The 20,554-nt window shown below is 52.8% G+C and overlaps 1 protein-coding gene and 1 long non-coding RNA gene across 3 annotated transcripts; one reads left to right on the forward strand and one right to left on the reverse strand.

Annotated features, from left to right (window-relative positions):
• The first annotated feature begins 7,800 nt into the window (after positions 1–7,800).
• Positions 7,801–8,884, forward strand: ARL4C (ADP ribosylation factor like GTPase 4C). The gene has a single exon (XM_057422514.1). It carries the CDS (start codon positions 7,971–7,973, stop codon positions 8,547–8,549), a length of 579 nt encoding a protein of 192 aa, XP_057278497.1. The 5' UTR covers positions 7,801–7,970; the 3' UTR covers positions 8,550–8,884.
• Positions 8,885–13,328: 4,444 nt separating this feature from the next.
• Positions 13,329–18,389, reverse strand: LOC130606308 (uncharacterized). 2 transcript variants are annotated; one of them, XR_008973944.1, is made up of 2 exons: positions 17,653–18,389; positions 13,329–13,925 (listed from the first exon to the last, which is right to left on the reverse strand). It is a non-coding gene; the product is annotated as an uncharacterized LOC130606308 (long non-coding RNA). The 2 variants fall into 2 exon arrangements; XR_008973948.1 differs by lacking the exon at positions 17,653–18,389 and adding an exon at positions 14,404–15,808.
• Positions 18,390–20,554: the final 2,165 nt, after the last annotated feature.

Genomic DNA, 20,554 nt, shown 5'->3' on the forward strand with positions numbered 1-20,554 from the left:
GAGAGGCTAAAAGCACACAGCGTGCCATGGAAACGTGGCTGGGAAGTCACCTCCCAGGTGAGGCACATCAGTGTGATGGACGTATCCTGCTTCCAGGAGCTGTGGCCACCCAGGCAGGGACTTCTCTCGCTGTCAGGTGGAGCAGTGCAGGGCAGGATGCGTAAAATGGGGTTTGTCACCCGTGAAAGCTCCATTAGAAAATAGCTGTCACTTGTGTGCATCCCTGCTGAGCCCTCTGCTGTTTGCAGCTGAGGGGGGGAGCCTGGAGAAGCAGAGCTGGCCCCTTTGGGTACCACAGCATTCCTTCAGGTCACCAAAACCTTTCCTTCATGATTCATAAACCAGGCCGAGCTCCTGCAATCTCTCCTCATGCGAGAGATGCTCCAGACCCCTGAGCATCCCTATGGCCTACACTGGACCCTCTTCAGCAGCTCCTTGTCTTGTACTGGGGAGCCCAGCACCGGACACAGTGCTCCAGGTGTGGCCTCACCAGGCTCAGTAGAGGGGGAGCATCACCTCCCTTGATTGCTGCTGCCTTCCTCCTGATGCATCCCCAGGACACTCTTGCCCTTCCTGGCTCAGGGGCACACTGGTGGTTCATGGTCAGTTTATCATCCACCAATACCCCCTTCTGAGCTGAAAGTCAGCTCCCAACCTGTGCTGGTACTTGGGGTCCTTCCTCCCCAGGGCAGGACCCTGCATTTGCCCTTGTTGAACCTCACTAGGCTTCTCTCTGCCCAATTCTCCAGCCTATGGAGGTCCTGCTCAATGGCAGCACAGCTTCAGGTGCATTACCAGCTTCCCACCATCATCAGACTCGATGAGGGTGCACTCCCGCCCTTCATCCAGGTCACTGATAAGCTGAATAAGATCAGACTCAGTACTGATCCCTGGCAAACACCACTGACTGCAGACCTCCAACTGGATGCTGCTCCAGCTTGATGGGGTCTTGGTGTGTCAGCCACTCATCCCAGTTTGATGTCATGTGTGCATTGGCAGAGGGTAGCCCCTGCCCCATCATCCAGATCATTTATAAAGATATAATTAATAAAGCTGTATTAGGCAGAAGCTCTTCCCTGTGAGGGTGCTGAGGCGCTGGCACAGGGTGCCCAGAGAAGCTGTGGCTGCCCCATCCCTGGCAGTGTTCAAGGCCAGGCTGGACACAGGGGCTTGGAGCAAGCTGCTCTAGTGGAAGGTGTCCCTGCCCGTGGCAGGGGTTGGAACTGGATGAGCTTTAAGGTCCCTTCCAACCCAAACCAGGTTGGGGTTCTGTGAGCCAGGACTGACCCCCTATAACCGCAGGCTGGGCCAGGACAATTCATGGCGTTGGGGGCTTTGGGACTGGACGGGCCAAGCACGTCCCAGCGAGCAGCGGTGGGAACGGCCGCGGAGCGGGGACAGAGGGCTCTGCGGGCACCGGCTCCGTCCCGCGATCCCTTGCTGCCCCCTAGCGACAGAAGAGCGTAAGAGAGGAGCTCTGGTAGGGATGAGGCGCAGCAGCCATAGACAAACCTGTATCGCTGCGCAGGGCACTGGGGTGGGTTGGGCTGGGGGCTTGTTTTGGCCTCAGCCTTTCCAAGCCTTGGCCTATAAATGCACAAATAACAAATGCAATGGACGAAGCTGTTCCCTGTGAGGGTGCTGAGTCGCTGGCACAGGGTGCCCAGAGAAGCTGTGGCTGCCCCATCCCTGGCAGTGTTCAAGGCCAGGTTGGACACAGGGGCTTGGAGCAACCTGCTCTAGTGGAAGGTGTCCCTGCCCGTGGCAGGGGTTGGAACTGGATGAGCTTTAAGGTCCCTTCCAACCCAAACCAGTCTCTGATATGATTCTATGTCTGAGGACCAGCATGTGCTTCGAATGAAAATGTCCACTTTATGAGAAGGATGCAGTTGGGTGGTTCATCAGTTCCCCTTCTTGAAAGCCTGGATTGGGTTGATCTCTGAGGCAGTGAGCTCCAAGTAACAGGCTCCTGCAGCACTGGCAGCAGGGATGGGCACTGGTGGCATCACAGCACCCACTCCAGCACTGGTGGGGCCCATGCTGGGTGCAGTAAGTTCAGTGCCTCCCTCCCCTTGGCTGCCTAACTGCAGAAGAATATGCAGGAGCAGTGCAACAAGCTGGGAAATCCCTGGCTTCCCCAGAGCACTGCAAAGAGCAGTGCTGAGCACCTATGGCACAACCCATCCCCTCAGCATCACGGTGCATACCAACGGGCATGGGACAGCTTTGAGGCAGCCAAAACATGCAAGTGCCCCAGGGCAACCACAGCCTGGCCTGGGTAAGCAGTGGCCAGGGCTGCTGTGGGGAAAGGAGGAGCTCACAAAGCTTAACCAGATGCTTCAGGTGCTGTCAATGTGGTCGCTGGCTCCCAGGGAACACCTCACCCCCCTCTGAGGGTCCTTCTCTGCTCCTTACTGCTCACACCTTGGCTCCTTTACGCCCCAGTTGTGGCCACAAGACGGGGAGGGAGGAGGGGAAGGGAAAGTAGGAAGACTTCTCTCCGGGCCCCTGAAATCCAAAAGCAAGGCTTATCTCTGCGCCATCACCAGGTGGCCCTAGAAAACAGGCTTTGCCGGTCTTCTCGTCTGGTTAAATCAGATGTGTTCTGCTTCGGTTTCTGCAAAGCAATACAGAGGCCAACAGCATCTGTCCCTATTCACCAGCATCGCTGGAGGTCCTTTTGGCCCTGGTGCCTTTGGGCTGGTTTTGCTGCCCAGCAGTACAAGAGGATGCTTTGGTGCCACAGGGTATCAAATAGTGCTCCTTTGCAGCACTGCAGATGGAGGAGACATCTGTGGCAGGAATACTGAGATGCCAGCACTGTGGCTGTCACATCAGTGCCCACCACTGCTGTCTGCCTGGCCAGCTGGAGAGCATCCCAATGGAGATTCATGGAAGGGAGGCACTGTGAGGTGTCCCTGCCCATGGCAGGGAATTGGAACTGGAGGAGCTTTAAGGTCCCTTCCAACCTAGACCAGGCTGGGATTCCATGATCCTATGAATCACAGCTTCACTGCATCACACTGCCTCTGGGACTGGCAGGCAGGTAATGCTCATCACAGTGTGAAACCACATCAGTGTCCCTTCATCCCTGTGCCTGGAAGGTGCAGAGCAGAGTGGTAGCTCCCCAGGCCCTACAGGCACTTCTTGCCATGATGGAGACAAGTATCAGTGCTGCAGTTCCACCTCTGCCTCTCATGAGAAGGAAGCTAGCAGGGAACAGGGATGATTGCCTTGAAACTAGGGGGTCCTGTCCCCTGTGCTGCCCATAGAGCCTTGGGGACAGTGTCCCCAGCCCTGGGCTCACCTCAGCCTTCCAAGCTGGGTATGTGCAAACAGAGGCAGTCTGGGGCTGCCTGGAGGGGATGGCTGGTGTGGGTTAGTCAGATGTGGGTTGGGAGCTGAGAGCTGACCTCCTACAGGGCTCCTGATGACTAAAGTAGCTGTAAACAAGTGCAGAGCAGGAGTTTTCCCCTCTGGCAATGGAGCAGCTCCTTTAAGAGGAGAGTGAAGGGAATTCCGGAAGGGAAGAAGGAAGGAAATCACATGCAGTGACATCTTGGGGGGCTCAGCAGAGATGTGTGCTGCAAATCAGTGCAGGAGGTCCCCTGAGCTGCTGCTGTGCTGCTGGAGAGCATTTGGTGATTCATGAGCCCTAAATCTCCACCAGGCCTGTTCTCTCTCTCTGCTGTGCTTGCAGCTCATTAGGCTCCAAGAATTATTGCCAGTACAGCCTTGGGCAGGAATTCTGCCAGGGTGGGAAGGGGCTGAGGCCCAGCATTATCCAGGACAGGAATGAGGGAGGGATGTACAACCACATGTCTGCAGACAAACCTGAACCACGGTCTACATCACACGTGTGTGCTTAACCGTCTCCGCTTCAGCATCCTTCCTTCGATGTGGAGGTGCTTTAGCCTTTGAGCTTCCAGGCTGCCACCATATGGGGTTACACAGCTCCAAAGGAGCCCTTCAGGGCCAGATCTTACCCCTGGTCTGCAGGAGTGTTCAGTATATAACACAACATGGGAAACCAAGTGGGTGCAGGTACTTCTCCCTCTCTACCCCCCAGTTTCCCCTCGGCTGGACCAAAGGGAGCTGTGTTTGTACCCAAACCCAATGCAGTATCCTGGGGCAATGAAACCAGCCGGGTTTCAGTCTCCTCCCTTCTGGCCCCACGATACTTGTGAGCACAAAAGCAGCCGTTCAATGTAGTTATTTACCCACCTGGAAGCCGGGGCAGTCAGGGGTTATTCCCCTCCAGGCACTGATTGTGCAAAGGTGTTGGGGGTCTGGTATCTGGATCATCCAGGTGGAAGGAAAGGGTTGATCCCCCCTTGCTCTCAACCCTGGAGGTGCCTCAGTCACCCCTGGATATGTCCTAGACAAAGCAGAGGGGGAGTATCTGTTTCCAAATAACATCTGTGTTCTTCTGGGGTCCTCACGGGGCTTCCCCAGGGCTTTCCTCCCCTCCTGCAAGAAGGGCTAGAATTATGGAATAATGGAATCATAGAATCAGACTGGTTTGGGTTGGAAGGCTCCTTAAAGCTCCTCCAGTTCCAACCCCTCCACAAGCAGGGACACCTTCCACTAGAGCAGGTTGCTCCAAGCCCCTGTGTCCAACCTGGCCTTGAACACTGCCAGGGATGGGGCAGCCACAGCTTCTCTGGGCACCCTGTGCCAGTGCCTCAGCACCCTCACAGGGAAGAGCTTCTGCTTAAGGGCTCATCTCAATCTACCCTGTTCTGGCAGGTTAAAGCCATTCCCCTTGTCCTGGTTTGTGTTGGAAGGGACCTTAAAGCTCGTCCCTTGTCCAAAGCCCCTCTCCAGGTTTCTTGTAGCCCCTTTAGGTACTGAAAGGCTGCAGTAAGGTCTCCATACATCCTTCCATCCTCTGTCCACCATGAAGCCCCTGGAGATATCTCTGAGCCACAGAACCTCCTTGTCCCAGGAGCCTTCATGCTCAAAGGGCAGCAGAGGGCAGGGATAGAGGGCTCAGCTCCAAGGAACATGGCAGAAGTGTGAATGGAGGTCTGAGAGGGATAATCCTGGTGTGAAATATTCAGCATCTGTCTGTTATTCCCCTGTGCCCCTTTGTTCTCCCTCTTTAACCCTCTCACTGGGGGTACCCAAGCTGTATCACCCTGCTCCTGCAGCCCACAGGATAAAAGAAGTCCCATTAAACCCATGAAGCTTTTTTTTTCCCCTCAGAGTAAATATCCAAAAGGCTCCTACGGGACTCACAGGCTATTCAGCACGTAATGATCCTGCATTAGCCAGCCTCATTATCCAGTGAGTGGGCTGGAAGATCCTTGGGAAGAGTGGATGAAGGCAGGAAGGAGAGTGGCACAAGAAAAGGATGCTGACTACCAGAGGTGTTCCCTCATCCAGGCACTAGTCACAGGATCCTCAGCGATCCCCAAGAACGGGGGCAGCCCTAATTACAGCCCTGCCTTATAGCTTTGTTTGGCCTGGTGTCTCCGTTTTCGATGCAGAAACAAAAGGGAGCAGACTAAACCGAGTGATGCTAATAAGAAGGAAGGGGCAGGGGAGGAGGGAGAGTATCCTCCATGCTCCAGGATCTGGGATGCTCTCTGCAAAACCATTTCCCCTGCTCTGAGTCAACAGATTTGCCAGCAAAAGCTACTGCTCCAGGGCTTGGTTCAGCCTGGGTGATAGGGGGGTAATTGGCTGCAGAGCAGAAGCCACTATTAGAGATAATCCATGAGAGGGCCCTGGAAGCATGGGAAGCATCCCTCTGGCCTCTCCGGGATGTGTGCGGGCCCCGGCGCTTTGTGTTAAATCCCCCCAAAATAACCCAAAGATACTTGGAAGCACGGGATGAGCTGGGGGAAGGGAGATGGGATAGGAAGGGGGCTGGGAAGAAGTAATTGCCACGTCTGAAAACAGTTACTATGGCAGCAACAGTCTTCTTGCTGCTGGAGCGAAGTGTTGGGGACCAGCGAGCGGTCCCTTTGTTAGGGACATGCAGACACACATTTAGATGCTAATGCCCGCTTTAACCTTGCCTGCTTGACCCTGGGGAGGTGGAAAGCGGGTGAGAAAATAGAGGAGAAGGTGGGGTCTTATGGAAAAGGCGGGTTTCCCTGAATTTGCCAGTGGATGGACTTGGCAGACTCCGCTGCGATTAACGCTGTTATTGCTGTGCTTAATATTCAGCGGAGGTCTTAACAGCTTATTTATGGAGAGCTGGCATTAGTGCAGCATAAATCACCACCGCAACGCTCCTGGTTTATCTCCATCCCCTTGGGAACATCTAATATAAGGCCGTTTTTTAGAGCATCCCTCCGGTTTGATCAGCCTCTCTATCCAACCTTGCCTTTATTCCTAACTCGCAGTCGGTGCTGGGGTGAATAAAGGAGGGTTGCACGGGAGGGAAATCCTTCCTTTGGGCTTTGGCTGTTTAGGGTGAAAGAAATGTTGGTGTCATGTTTAGAAAAGGAAGCCTTTGGACTAGAGGCTCAAAGCTGTCTTCAGCAGTGGGGATGAAGGAAGAGGGAAGGAGAGGGTTAGAAGTGATGCAGGGGAGAGGAGGAATTCCTCAGCCTGGCTTGCACTTGCCTTGGGATTATCCTTCATAGCAGTGGTAAGGAAAGCTTTTGCTGGAGCAGTGCAGGCAGGAGAGGTGGGATCTGCTCGTGACGCTGCTCACAGACGTGACCCTGTTCTTCTATTTCTGGCATTCCTTTAATGCTCCAGCTCCTGGAGCGAGGTGATGCCTCAGAGCTTCCTGCACATGCTCTTGGAAGCTCACTACTTTGCCTGGTCCAGAGCAAACCCTGAACAGTGTGAGATGTCCCTGCACCTTTCCCACTGTCACCACATGGTGGTTCCCATCGAAGCTGCGCCTCTGAGCCCATCACAGTGAGTTGCAGGCGTTTGCAGTGATGGGGTGTGTTAGCAGGTACTCTTATCGCCATGCAGAGCTGCAGCACGCATCCTCGGGATGAAATAGGAAGATGAGAAATAATCCCACTCCAGTTTGACAATCCTTGCTGCATATTGCGTAGTGAAAGCATCCTAAGTTAAAAAGCAGTATCTGTCTTCTGCAGAGCGCTTTTCTCCGGGGCTTTCTAGTTAAGCTGTCAGATAGAGTTGGTATTTATTCTACATATGCTGTAAAAGGGGGATGTGTAGTACTGCAGGAACAACCCTGCTGCTGGCTCAGGAGCAATGCCAGGGATAAATGTAGCAGCAAAGAGGGGGGCACCCCAGAGCATGCAGCAGGGGTGGCTCCCCTGTCCCCATGTTGGCCTGGAAGGAGCAGCTGGGTCTCTGAGCTGTGCTGGACCCTGTGAGCTGTGCCTAAACCACTTTGAACCTCCCGGGTTTCCTTAGTCCGGGATTACACATGGAGCAGCAGAAGGTGTCTCACGTGCAGTGAATAACGCCTTGGCTTGGTGCTATTTTTAGGGGTAGAAGCTGTTCCCTGTGAGGGTGCCGAGGCGCTGGCACAGGGTGCCCAGAGAAGCTGTGGCTGCCCCATCCCTGGCAGTGTTCAAGGCCAGGTTGGACACAGGGGCTTGGAGCACCCTGCTCTAGTGGAAGGTGTCCCTGCCTGTGGAACTGGATGAGCTTTGAGGTCCCTTCCAACCCAAACCAGGCTGGGATTTCCGTGCCCGGTGACGATGGAAACCGAGCTTTAACCGCAGGAGGGTGAAACTCCCCTTGTCTCACGTCGGGGCTGACCCCGGGCGATGCGGGCAGGAGCAGGGGCGGTGCAGGCAGGGGCGGTGCGGGCAGGAGCAGGGCGGGGGAAGGCAGCGGCGGAAGGCGGCGGCGCGGTCCCTCCTCCCGGGCGGTGCCGCCAGTCTCCGGTCGGTGCCGCCGCCGCCGCGTGGAGCTGCGCTGCCCGCTCCCTGCCCGTCCCAGCTCGCCCCGAGCCGTGCCCCTGCGGGCCGGCGGCGCGGGGATGGGCGCGGGGCTGTGAAGGCGCGGCGTGAGCCGTGGCCATGGGGAACATCTCGTCCAACATCTCCGCCTTCCAGTCCCTGCACATCGTGATGCTGGGCCTGGACTCGGCGGGGAAGACCACGGTGCTCTACCGGTTGAAGTTCAACGAGTTCGTCAACACCGTGCCCACCATCGGCTTCAACACGGAGAAGATCCGGCTCAGCAACGGGACGGCCAAAGGCATCAGCTGCCACTTTTGGGATGTGGGTGGTCAGGAGAAGCTGCGCCCGCTCTGGAAGTCCTACAGCCGCTGCACCGATGGGATCATCTACGTGGTGGACTCAGTGGACGTGGATCGGCTGGAGGAGGCCAAAACGGAGCTGCACAAGGTGACCAAGTTCGCCGAGAACCAGGGCACCCCGCTGCTGGTCATCGCCAACAAGCAGGACCTGCCCAAGTCCCTGCCGGTGGCCGAGATCGAGAAGCAGCTGGCGCTCCATGAGCTCACCCCTTCCACCACCTACCACATCCAGCCCGCCTGCGCCATCATCGGCGAGGGGCTCACGGAGGGCATGGACAAGCTCTACGAGATGATCCTGAAGCGGAGGAAGTCCCTCAAGCAGAAGAAGAAGCGGTAGAAGCCCCGCAGACGCGGGGAGGGATTGGGGGAGCAGACAAAGGAACTGAGGGGGCGAGAGAACCAAAGCGATTCTTTTGGGTTTAATAGTTCATATTATTTTTGGTTTTCCTCTTTTTTTTTTTGTTTTCCTGCTTATTTTTCTTCCCTCCTTTCCCAGTGCACAGACAATAGTGGTGATAACAAAGCCGCTCCTGCCAGCCAAGCCCAGATCCCGGCTGCGGGCGATGAGCCGGGATCTCTTCCCTTTCCTACCGCCCCTTTCCGAGAACCACCGTGCTCCCAAGGGCCGGATCCGGACGGAAACATGTTTTTGGGGCGAGACCCCCTCCATCCTTCGGGACCACCGAGCTTTTGTGTGCCGGGGTGGGTGTGTTGTGTGTGTGAACAGGGCAGGACCCTGTTGAAGTGCATTTGAGAGGAGCCCAGCGTGCTTCTGGATCTTTAACGTGTACATTTGGGGCTGGGCTGGGGGGGGGGGGGAAGGGAGGGTAAAAGCAGCGCCGGGGCTCGGCAAGGTCAGTGGTGAGGGGGCTTTAGGCTGCGCCCAGATGCTGCTGCATCCCGCTGCATCCCTCCATTTGTCGGTGGGAAGGGGTGTTGGAAGCCGAAGGGGGGGCTGGACCAGCACAAAATGTCGGTATGGGGGGGGATGATGGGTGAGGAGACACACACCCACCCCACAGGCTGGTGTTTCAGGGTGCAGAGCAAGGACAGGCAGCCTTCAGCCCTGTAAGGCTGCAGTGCCCAGGGGTGCTTGGCTGACCGGTGCTGAGCTTTAAGCTGTTTGCTTGGAAAAAGCAGATAAGAAAGGCAAGGATTTGGGATGATGCTGCTGGAAGCATCGTGAGGGTCTCCCAGGAGTGCCCCATCTCAGACTCAGAGTGTCACCTTCTGAAGCAAAGCCCTGAGCGGGTCCTTTTGGAGCTCAGCTCCACGGTGCTCATTTGCTTCCAGCTGGGGTGATCAAAACTAGGGGTTAGGGAATAAAGCCAAGCCAAAAGCAAGCTTTGCGGTACTAGTCTCGCTGTGAGAGAGGTCAGGGCACAGCTCGCTAAGGGCAGGTTTGAGGGGGGGGGGGGGTCATGGCAGGGTGGGATGGACAGCTTGGATGGCTAGAGCTAGCAAAATCTCTGCTGGAAAGGGACTCGGCAGTGCCGGGAATATGGCAGAGTGTGAGGAGACATGGGAATGGGGGTGGGTAACATGGGGGGGGGGGGTGTTAGTTTTTTATATATATATAAAGATTTAAACCTGATTCACAGCAGAAAGCCCCTTGCTGCCTCTGCCTGCTGGGTGCCTGGGGCAAGGATAGGCCTTCCTCTGTCATAGAATGGTTTGGGTTGGAGTGGACCTTAAGATCATCCAGTTCCAACCCCCTGCCATGAGCAGGGACACCTCACACTAGACCGTGTCACCCAAGGCTCTGTCCAACCTGGCCTTGGAAAAGGCCTTCTGCAGGTGAACATTTTGGTACCTGTATGGGACTGGGGCCCAAAAGCCATTTGCTGTGTGTTTTTTTGGCCTGGGACCCACCCCTCCCTGGCTTTCCACACTGCCCCCAGCGCAGAAGCAGGCAGCCCTCAGGGTCCTGGTATCCTGAGTTTAGAGCCATGCAGCGCGGCAGGGTTCTTCCCTGGTGATTTTACACCAGCTTTCACGATTGAAAACCCCTTTCCCAGAGCAGCCAAGGGGGAAGCACAGAGCAGACAAAAGGAAAATGCCCTTCAGGTTTCAGGGAGTTGATTCTCTCCTTTGCAGCAATGAGTGCAGCACCTTCCCAATAGCGGCTTTTGGGGCGGTTGGGGTACACGAGTCCCAGCTTATGTGCTGAGTGGGCTGGTCCCATCAATTCAGGTGGCTCTGTTCCCACTGCCTTGGCTTTGCTTTGCTTTGTCTTCACCTCCAATGCTGGCACTTGTTGTCGAGAGAGGAAAAAGGAACTTCACGCATTTCTTTTTGATGCCACAGAAGCCACATGCATCGATCTTTTGTTTTGGAGAGGCAAAATGTAAAGCTGTGCTTTCCCCATGAGCAATCGATCAGGTTTATAAAGGCCACATGTGCAGGGGTTTGCTTCCTTGTAGGGCTTGGATTAGCAAATGCTGGCCTGGGAAGGTTGGTGGCGTGTATCTCTGGAGCTCGGTGTTGGGTAGAGCATCCCCTTGGACATGGCAGAGCACAGCGAGCTGGAGGGTTCAGCTGAGCCAAGGAACGGTGCCGTTCCCACCGACTCTGCTTTCTGCAATAATTAAACAGACTTTTCCCGATGGCTTCCGTGGTATTCCCGTGACATTTCCCAGCCCTGTGCCCAGTTGTCCCCCCTGTATGAAGATGCGTCGCCGGCAGTGGGCTGGAAGATGTGCCTCAGCAGAGCAGTGGTGAAGGGAAAGCGCTTGGGTTGTGGCTGTGGTAATGGGCTGGGTTCTTTGCAAGGTTGTGGGTCTTGACATAAAGTTTGAATGACCTTCATTGGGTTTAACTGAGCAGCTCTCACGAGGTACCGCTCATGTCCCCAGGTACCTCTGCAGTGTTCCCATCAGTGTTGGGTATCCCGTGTCCTACCCCTGCCATTGTCCGTCAGTCTCTGTTCCTCCTGGTCTTTCCTTCTTTTGTTTTTTAAAAGATGCAGACATAATGCTGTGAACTGAAATAAATTATTTATACAATGAAAGGGCCTGATAAAAACAACAACAAAGAGAAAATAAATGTGTTCTCCTTATTTCTCAATGGCGATGATGCAGTTTGCAGTTGGTTCTCATTGCGTGTGGTGAAGAAGGTTGCTCCTGCCTCCCCAGGGAGAGGAGCCATGGGCAGAGGGATGGAGAAGTGACCTGGTCAGGATCACTGGACATGGGGCTGCCTTCTAGGACATGGATAATATTGCAGTTAATTCAATCTGAGCTCTTTGCAGGTCACTTCACAAAAGGGGAGAGCACTCTTTGGGGTGGGTGTTTTCTTCCCTCCCCTCTTCCTATGGTAAATGGATGTGGAGGAGGTGATCACCCAGCACTTAGAGGTGAGGAAGTGCTGGTGTTTGCTCCGTGCATGGCCTCAGTGGCAGAGAGCCAGGTCTGCAGGGGTGAAAGCACCAGGCTTTGAGAACAGGATGCTGCAGCGCTGGAGGCTGCCTCTGCTCCTGGGTGGCTGCTGACACAGGAAACCCAGGGTGACATCTCAGAGAGGACAGCCTGCATTGGTTAAATGACTTCTTTGCTGAAGCGATGACAAGGCAGCAAAGAGGAAGTGATGAGCCCCATGTGTGAAAGCGGGATCTGGCGGGGCTTGTGAGCACTTGCCCTGCTTGAGCTTCTCTCTGCCTCCCAGGTTTCCAGTGTGCACAGTGAGGATGGGCCTGCTTAGCAGCATCTGGGTTCTAAAGTGCTGCAGGACCTAGAAATGAACCTAAAGACTTACACAGTGATGCAGTTACTGAACTCCTATCTATACATGCCCAGAAACCCTTTGGAGCTCAGTTGGATCTGTGGCATTCAAGGACTGAGTTGCTGAGTGCTTAGCTGGCTTGTGACTATGCAGGGAGCCTCTGAGAGGTGCAGATCCCCACAGGCTTGCACAGAGCGTCACCAATGGGTTTCTGTCCCTCTGCCACACAGGTGGCACGGTGCTTGCGAGGATGCTTCTGACCATCACTTCCCTTTGTGCCTCCAGCCTCACTGTCCAGGTAGCACGCAGGACATCATGTGCTTCTCCTGGCCTGTGTTCCATGTATCTGGAAGCCCAGGAGCCGATGCTGCAGTGCCTGCCCCCTCCATAGCATGGAAGGACTTGTCCTCACTGATCCAACCTGGCAGGAGCCACTTCAGGAAGGTGTTCCTGCACACCATTGTCCTGTCCCTGTACTGCAGCGAGCACAAACTTGGGTCCCTTGGGCACACAGGGTGACCTGCTGAATTCCACATGGAGCTGGGGTACGCTTTCCTCCTCCTAGTTTGGGGAGTAATGGGGGAAACCATCCCTGCCCCTGGATGGAGGAGGAGGAACAGCCATTAGGGCTTGGGCTGTAGATTTTGAGAGGCTGTGACTCTGTGTGTGCAGCTGTGCAACTGAAACCACTGTGAGCAGGGTTTATTTCACTGCCAAAGCCACTGGCTTGCAGGAGGGGTTACATCTTCTTGCAAGCAAAGCTCCTTGTGCCTCGAGCTGTAAGGACATAGATCCTCCTGTGAGCCACACAGCTCCTCCTGGCCAGAGAGTGCTGTTGTCAGCAGGGGTTTTTGCGTGTTTAAGCCCGTTGTCATGAGAACATTGCACAAGGAGCAGCATATTGGCCATGATTGATGCTGCTGATCCATCTCCCCAAGCAGGCAGGGCAGTGAAGCAGCAAGTGGTGCTGAAGCTGTGGTCTCCTGATGCCTGGGGACCCTTGTGGCACATGGAGTGCCTGAGGATGCTGCCCCGGAGCTATGAGCTGCATCAGATCTCTGCAAGCATGGGCTGGGAGCAGCAAGAAGGACCCGCAACCTTTCACATAGCAGAACGTGTGGGCACAGTTTGGGTAGGGGGGATAACCATGTCTTTAAAATGGGCTATAAACCATTACAAAGAGACAAAGACACCCCCACCCCCCCACCCCAATTCCAATTTTGAGCCTGTTTGCTTTGTTTCATTCAGTCAGCTCCATCCTAGAGCTTCTTCAACATTAATTACCCCAGATCACATATACCTTGGGTCTGAGCAGCAAAAAGCCACTGCTGGGAGTCAGGGCTGCAGGACACCAGGCACAGAGAAGGTAGTACTTGCCTATAGAGTACAACTGATCCACTTCAGCACAAGCACAGTCTTATTGAGGATGGTTTACAATGACATGGGAATATGGAGAGCCCAGCCTGGGAATATTTGCTCTATAAACCATTTGGTTTGTTTCAGCTTAACCTGTGTTTGCTTCCCTCAGATCTTTGAGTGAGATTTAAAGGAGGAAAGCTTACAAAAAAAACCAAAACAACCAACAATTACATTAAAGTACTGGTGGAAGGTGAATTATGAAGCCTCTAAATCTCCCAAGTGTTCATGCTGGAGCTGCACCCAGCTGATGGGTGACCAGACATAATCCCATGGTCCTTATGATACCCTCATCCTCCCTCTATGACAGCCTTGACTAAGGACATCTGATGGCTTGCAAAGATGCTGCAGCATGAGGGTCAGGCACTGTGGAATGGAATGTACAGATCGTTTCACCCAGCTCTTCATCAACTCATCATCATCATTGTCATCACCATCATTATCATCATCTTCATTGTCCTTTATCACTCCGGCCCAATGGTACCCACATTCTGCCTCTGGAGTGGGCTGCCGTCAGCTCAGACAGTTTCTTGTGATACCTCAGTGCTGGGCCTGCAGTATTCCCAGAAGTTGGTGTCTGGAGAGACAAAGTACACCCAAAGCTCCTGATCCCACCTGGCATTGCTTTCAAACCTGTACTTTGCTGCTGGAAAGAGAGCAGGACACAAAGCTGCGTCTCAGTGCCATCAGCTCCCACCTAACCCTCATCACGTCACTTCAGATGCCCTCAGGCTGTAAAAGAAGGTTGTCAGCATTAGTCTTACTTTGAAGGCTAACAAAAACCCAACTGGTGGTTTTATGATACTCAGAACCCCACAGTAAAGATGCCAAACTTGCAGGATTGTCCTTACATGAGGAGGAAAGTGGTTGAATGGTGCTTGGCTGGGTGGAGATGGCTGCAAGTCCTGCATCAGAGCTCAGTGCCTTGGTTCAGTATCCACCAGCTCGATGCTGACTTGATCTTAGGAGCTGTGGCTCTGAAACCCTCCAGCCACATCCAAGTTACAGCTGCAAGAAGGATGTTCATAACCCATTTTAGTCCCCTGCTCCCACACCTCTTGGCAACCCAAAGGGGTGGTCACGAAGTCCTGCAGGCAGAGGAGGTGGCACGGAGGCTCCTGTCACTGTCCTAGCACTGTGCCAGGGCTGGAGGCAGCTCAAGACCCTGCAGAGGTGAAAGATCATAGTGGCAATTGGGAATAGGAACACAGGGCAATTGTTGTGCTGGTTAATGTTTAAATAGCTCTTGGAAAGCCCCCTCCCTTGCTGCTTACACTAACAAGGGGGCCCTTTCAACTCTTTGGCAATTTCCCCATACTTTGGCTTCTGCTGCCTGTTTAAAACGTCCACAGCCCGGAGGGGAAATGGCAATGCTGTAGCTTTGCAATGGTTTCTTGCCCACCACATCCTCCCAGGGTGGACCACGCTCTTCCCAACCCAGCCTTAGAAACCACCTGATTGCTTAGAAGGGAAAAAAGATCTCCCTCAAAAAGCCAACCCACCACCTACGTTTCCATCAGCCCTGGAGCATCTCCAATTGGGAATGGGATAGGGATGATTTAGGATAATCCCCTGCCAGTTTTGCCTTCAGCTTGTGGCACTGAAGCTGAGCCTCTCCCAGCTGCTGCCCATCTTCCTCTTTCCATCATAAGAGTGTGATGTAAAGAGTCCCACAGTGATTTGTCCCTCATTAGCTGCAGGATAAATAACCCATCTGGGACCCTAACCTGGGCCACCCCCCTGTGCAATTGAATGAGAGCAAAGCAGGAGGTGGTGGGGCTCAAACTCATTGTAAAACCTCAGCATCAGCACTTCTGTTCAGCCTGGCTGCTCCGCGTCCCTGGTAACCGCTGGGGGGGGAATGGGCACTGAAGCGTGATTGCAGGTGGGTAAGTCCTGGTGTGACAATGTGTTTGAAGAGAGCACTGGAGCATGAGGAGGCCGTAATCCCATCGAGAGGTCATGGAAAGGGGCTGGATTGGGAAGAAGAGCCCTGCTGGGTTTTTATCACTGTGGCCGGAGGGTTTACAACCTCTGAGGATGCTCTGGGCTGAGAGAGCCTCTAATGGCTCACTTGAAGCTAAAAACTGCCTTAGCTCTGGATGAGGGAAAGCCTGGGAGGAGAGGGACTGGGGTCCATGAGCAGCATCCTCATTCCCCACCTCCTTGCTGCACTGCAGGGCTGGAGCCTGGGTACCTCTTGAGGCAACAACTGCACAGAGAGATGCTGGCTGCTGCTCCCCACCCGTTTATGGATTGCTAGCACCAAGGCTTGATGTTTATCGTGTGGTCACCCATGGGACACATGGGTGCCCAACACTCCTTTATTTTTAGCTAGATAACAGACAGTGATGCAGGAAGATGGGAGGGAGAAGGGGGGAGCTGTGCCTGCTGAGACCATGGCAGTGTGCAAGTTCCTCATTCATAATTACTTGCAAGTAAATTCTTGGTATGCTTATATATACACACACACACACACACACACATATGTTTATATCCAATTTGTGTCCTGCTTTTTATACATATCTACATTATACATACATTATATATATACACATTTATACATATATAATAGCACACAGGGATAGTATAGTGCAAATATTTCATTAGCTCTTGTGTCAGCAGGACATTCTCCCCACAGTTTCAGCCCCAGCAGGCAGCCATGTGTCCCAGTAGGCATCCCAAGCATATGTTAGGGAAGAGAAAGGCTGACTTCCAGCATGAGCTGGAGCTGGAGGAGCCTTGTCTTCATCAGCTGAAGGACCTGCACTGCAGCTTATGAGAGCTGCTTCCCTGCATCGCCTTCCAGCACGACCCTGATGGCCCTGGGATGAGGTGGAAGCCTCATTCCAGCACTGAACTGACTTGTTCACTGCCAGCTTGTGGGACTGAAGTGTGATGTGGGGCCCACCAACTCCAATCGCTTCTAGAAACCTCCTTTCCTATTAGCTGAGCCATGGCTCTGCCTGCCCCTCTTAAAGAGGGTATTTCTTCTTGAACTAGGGGAGCTACAGTGGAGATGCCCACAGAGGAAGCATGGGGATGCTCATCCAGACCCCATCACTGGGCAGACTCAACCCTTTGAGGTCATGTCTTGGTGATCGATAAAGCAGGGTGAGAGAGGCCCCATGCAAAACACTGGCATCTGTAATGGAACTGCTTGGAAACCATCCAGTGCTCCTCCTCCCTTGCCATCCAAACCTGAGAATTCATCAAAAATGACCCATTTCATGGAAATGCTGATGGCAAAATGCCACTCTGGCGCTGAAAAAGCAGCAAACTGCAGTGACCTTGAGCATTCAGGTAATGCTGAAACAGCAGTTCTGGGCTGGATCATGTTTGCTCTGAGATTGCTCTTTACTGGAAACTTTTAAAGGCACATTCATTTCTTAAATGGACAGAATGAAATCTACCTTGAAAGCTGTGCAGGGCACAAGGGGAGGCTGTGCACAGCGTCTCTAACCTCTCCCCCTGGGGTGATACTCCCCAAACGCATCCCACTCTTACTCACAATGGATTCTCTGGCCTATCTGAGAGGTCCTTCCATCTTCTCCATGCTGTGGCTTTTTTCTTGCTGAGTATCCAGGAGTCTCTGGTATCGGGAGGCCAGAGACCTCAGGAAGCTCTTCGGAGCAGAAGTGGCAGCAGGAGGAATTCTGTCCCTTTTCCCCCTGCTTCTAACCTGCTGCCCTGTTGGAGCTTCTTTTGTCATGAACTATGCAGAGAATTGTTGTGTTTCTAATGATCTGAACCCCTTCAGTCAAGACAAGACTCGACCTGCAAAGAATGTGAATAATTTATGTGTAGATAATAACAAGAGGGAGGGCATGAGGAAAAAGCAGTTTGTCTTTCATTCCCCTCAGCACTGCTCTTCAGGCTTTGCTCTGGCCAGAAGAGCTATTCCTGATTATCCCAGGTGGACTCATTTACTTTGGGTCCTTCCTTCACCTCTGCAAGCTTTAATGCAACCCACTGTGGATGCAGTTGCTACTTTTCTCCCCAAATTCACCCTAGATCTGTATTCTTTTGCATCTTTGCATGGCCTGGATGAGCTTTTCTCTGCAGGCTGGTCCCCAGAAGCAGAAATCCAGCTCCCAGCTCCAGCCTTGCAAATGCAGTGATTTACTCTCAAGAAACCTTGTTGTGCTGGCATAAGCCAGGAGCCCTGACACGTCAGTTTGATTTGAGAAGCCCTAGCAAGAGCAAATACATAGCTTGTGAAAAAAGTATCATGACAGAATAGCTTCTATCAATAGATTGAACATAGAGGAGATGTCAGGAGACTTCTGACTGCAGGAGCTTACGCTGTGTGGTGCGGTTTTGAGAGGAAGGTTCAGTTCCGAGTAACATTTTGCAGTGCTTCAGTAGGGCAAAGGCATAAAAAGAATTGAAGATCCAGAGTTCAGTTACTTTTGGCAGCAGGGGGACATACTGAAAAGGAAGGAGAAGGTGTTTGGAAGTGGGGAAACAGGGTCCGGTGCATGATATGAGCTCCCAGGACATTGCTAAGGGCAGATCATGCAAAGCCTAATCCTGCTGGTGAAACATAGCTAAAGGCGAGGGGGACCAGCAGTGGTTAGAGCTAAAAAGGTAAATCTACTAAAAAGATGCCCTCTTTGGTGGGAGGAATATCTGGAGCTTCAAGTTGGAGTCAGGAAATAATGCAGGGAAGTTCCTAAACAGCTCCAACTTCTTGTTCTTCTCTGCTGTTGATGGGGTCACTCAGAAAACCAACCCAATCCATGTGGGGGTTTGCTCTCCTACTCATCCTCAACACTTCCTGCTGTTAGAGCTGGGGGTAGGATGGGAATGAGGATGGTTTTGTGTCCCTGCTTGAAACCTCCACTTTATCCAGACCCCACATTAATGGCAATAAGGTCTAAGGGTTATGTCTTGACTGAGTGAAATAAGACAGAGAGGGAGCTTTACAAAGCTACGTTGATCAAGTTTCATGGTGCAGTTATGATTTAAAACTAGTGGAGTGTTCAAGGCCAGGTTGGATGCAACCTGTTCTAGTGGAAGGTGGCAAGGGTTGGGACTGGGTAAGCTTTAAGGTCCCTTCCAACCCAAACCGGTGTGTGTCTGTGATTTCCAGGTTCACCTGATTGCCCAAGGTCTCACCTCAGGGTGCTCTCACCTCCTTGAGTCCTATCAAGGCAGGGAAGATCATCTCCAGCACCTCAAGCGGGATGTCTCAAGCTCTGTCTCTCAAGGCTATAGGGACTCTTCCCTGCTCTTTCAGCTCAGTCGTCAGGAGAAATGGGCAGCAGGAGAGGGAATGAAACCCCAGGATCCCTGCAGAGCCCTGGCTGGGCTGGATGCAGCAAGTTCTGAAAATCAAAAGTGAAAGCTTCAGTTTTAGAGTGCTCAGGCGAGGCCTAACATCTTGGAGGAAAAGCAGCAAGTCTTGACTGTGGAAGAGGTAAAAAGAAATGGGCTTTTACAAACCAGAACTGTTGAAATCTCAAATCAACGTGGGCTCCAGGCAACCAAATCGATCACAGGCCTTGCTGGTCATCAGGCACCATCTTAGCACAGTGTGGGAGGAGGAGAAGAAATAGGAACTTAGATATGTATGGGTAAGCCCAAGAAAATCCATGGTTACAGCAGCAAAAACCACATCAACCAAAACATACAAAAGCCACTTGGCAGCCATTCCCAAGAGACGGGACAGGAGGAAGATACAGAGGGTGCATCAGGGCTTGGTCAAGCTTCTTGGTCTAGTCACCATGGGACTTTATTCCAATAGAGCTTGCTTGGCTTTGCTCAAATGCCCCTGGTAGGTGTGTTCACAGCCCTTCAGCTGGTTTCCCTGCTGCTGGAAGCTAACTGTGCCAGAGGAGTAGAAAACACACTGCTTCCCATCACTGAGAAGCCTCTTGCCCCATCATCATCCACCATCACACCCCTTCGCACCTCCCTCACCAGCAGCAGGACAGCCAGGGGGAGCTGAGAGGTGTTTCATCCCCATCATAACGTTTAGTGCATCAGCATCCAAAATAGAGGCATGTTTGAATCAGTCTGATGATTCTCATATACCTTCCCCCCCCCCCCCCCCCCCCCCCCCCGAAAAATAGCTGCATTAAAAGAAAACAAAGAAATGTATCAAACTGAGTAACCTGAGAGCTTTAGAGTGGGTCCTTCTCAGGAGCTCTTGTATCACCAGGCCTAGTGCTGCACAGCGTGGAGTGGATCATATAGCATCACAGAATCCCAGCCTGGTTTGGGTTGGAAGGGACCTTAAAGCTCATCCAGATCCAGCCCCCTGCCACAGGCAGGACACCTTCCACTAGACCAGGTTGCTCCAGCTCATCCACACAGTGGCCACTCCTGGTAATTCCATTGGGAGCTTTGTGGTAGTTAATGGTTTATCAAAAGCTCCATGACCTGGGAGAGGACTTTTCACATTGAGGAGCCCCGAAGTCAGAAGAGGGGAACTTGCAACCTCTTGGCTGAGGCAGCAGATGGAAAACAGCCAGTGCTGAGCATTAAACAGGAACAACCCCCAAAATTAACTCATGACTTTTATGCCAGTTTCAGGATTTTGCAACAGCCTGACTCATGGCTTTTACTGTTACGAGGATTTAAAGGAGCCCCTTTTACCCTCACATTTAACTCTTTCTGGGAGGCTTTAACTTGCTTGCCTGCTGGAAGTGGTTCTGTCCCTTTTAACAGTCATTTCAACAGAGTAAGGCAAGGGAAGAACACAAGAGGATGGCTGCAGTAAGTAAACCCCATGAGGCTGGCGTTTTCCACCTACCTAGGAGTCAAACAACAAGCCACCAGGACCAGGAGATGAACTCCTGCTTTCCCAAAAGTTTGCTCTTGTCCCTATGCTGAAGCACTCCACTTCTGAATGCAAAGAGATACACCACAAGGCTGTGTGTGTAATAAGTAACTATAATCACTGTTTTGAGGATGGAACAGAGAGCCTTGAAAGTCCAAAAGGGCCAAGTTAATACTGCAGCATCAGACAATCACATCACTGCTCTCATCCTTTCAAAGGGAAGAGAGGAGCCTGAGCCCTTAAACAACACTGAGTGCAGGAGGCTGTTTGGGAACTCATGTTAGAAGAGGATCTTGTAAGGCCCATCACAACCAACCTACAAAGTCAGACTGCTTGTTCTTGGCATTAGAGACATCAGACACAGGTTTAGCCCTAAAGCTTTGTGTAGGGTGAAAGTGTGTGATGACAAAGCTAAGATG

The sequence above is a fragment of the Pezoporus wallicus genome, unplaced genomic scaffold, assembly GCF_028554395.1.
Source record: "Pezoporus wallicus isolate ANWC-B61680 ecotype Strahan unplaced genomic scaffold, APGP_CSIRO_Pwel_v1 contig_3488, whole genome shotgun sequence".
Lineage (NCBI taxonomy): Eukaryota > Metazoa > Chordata > Aves > Psittaciformes > Psittacidae > Pezoporus > Pezoporus wallicus.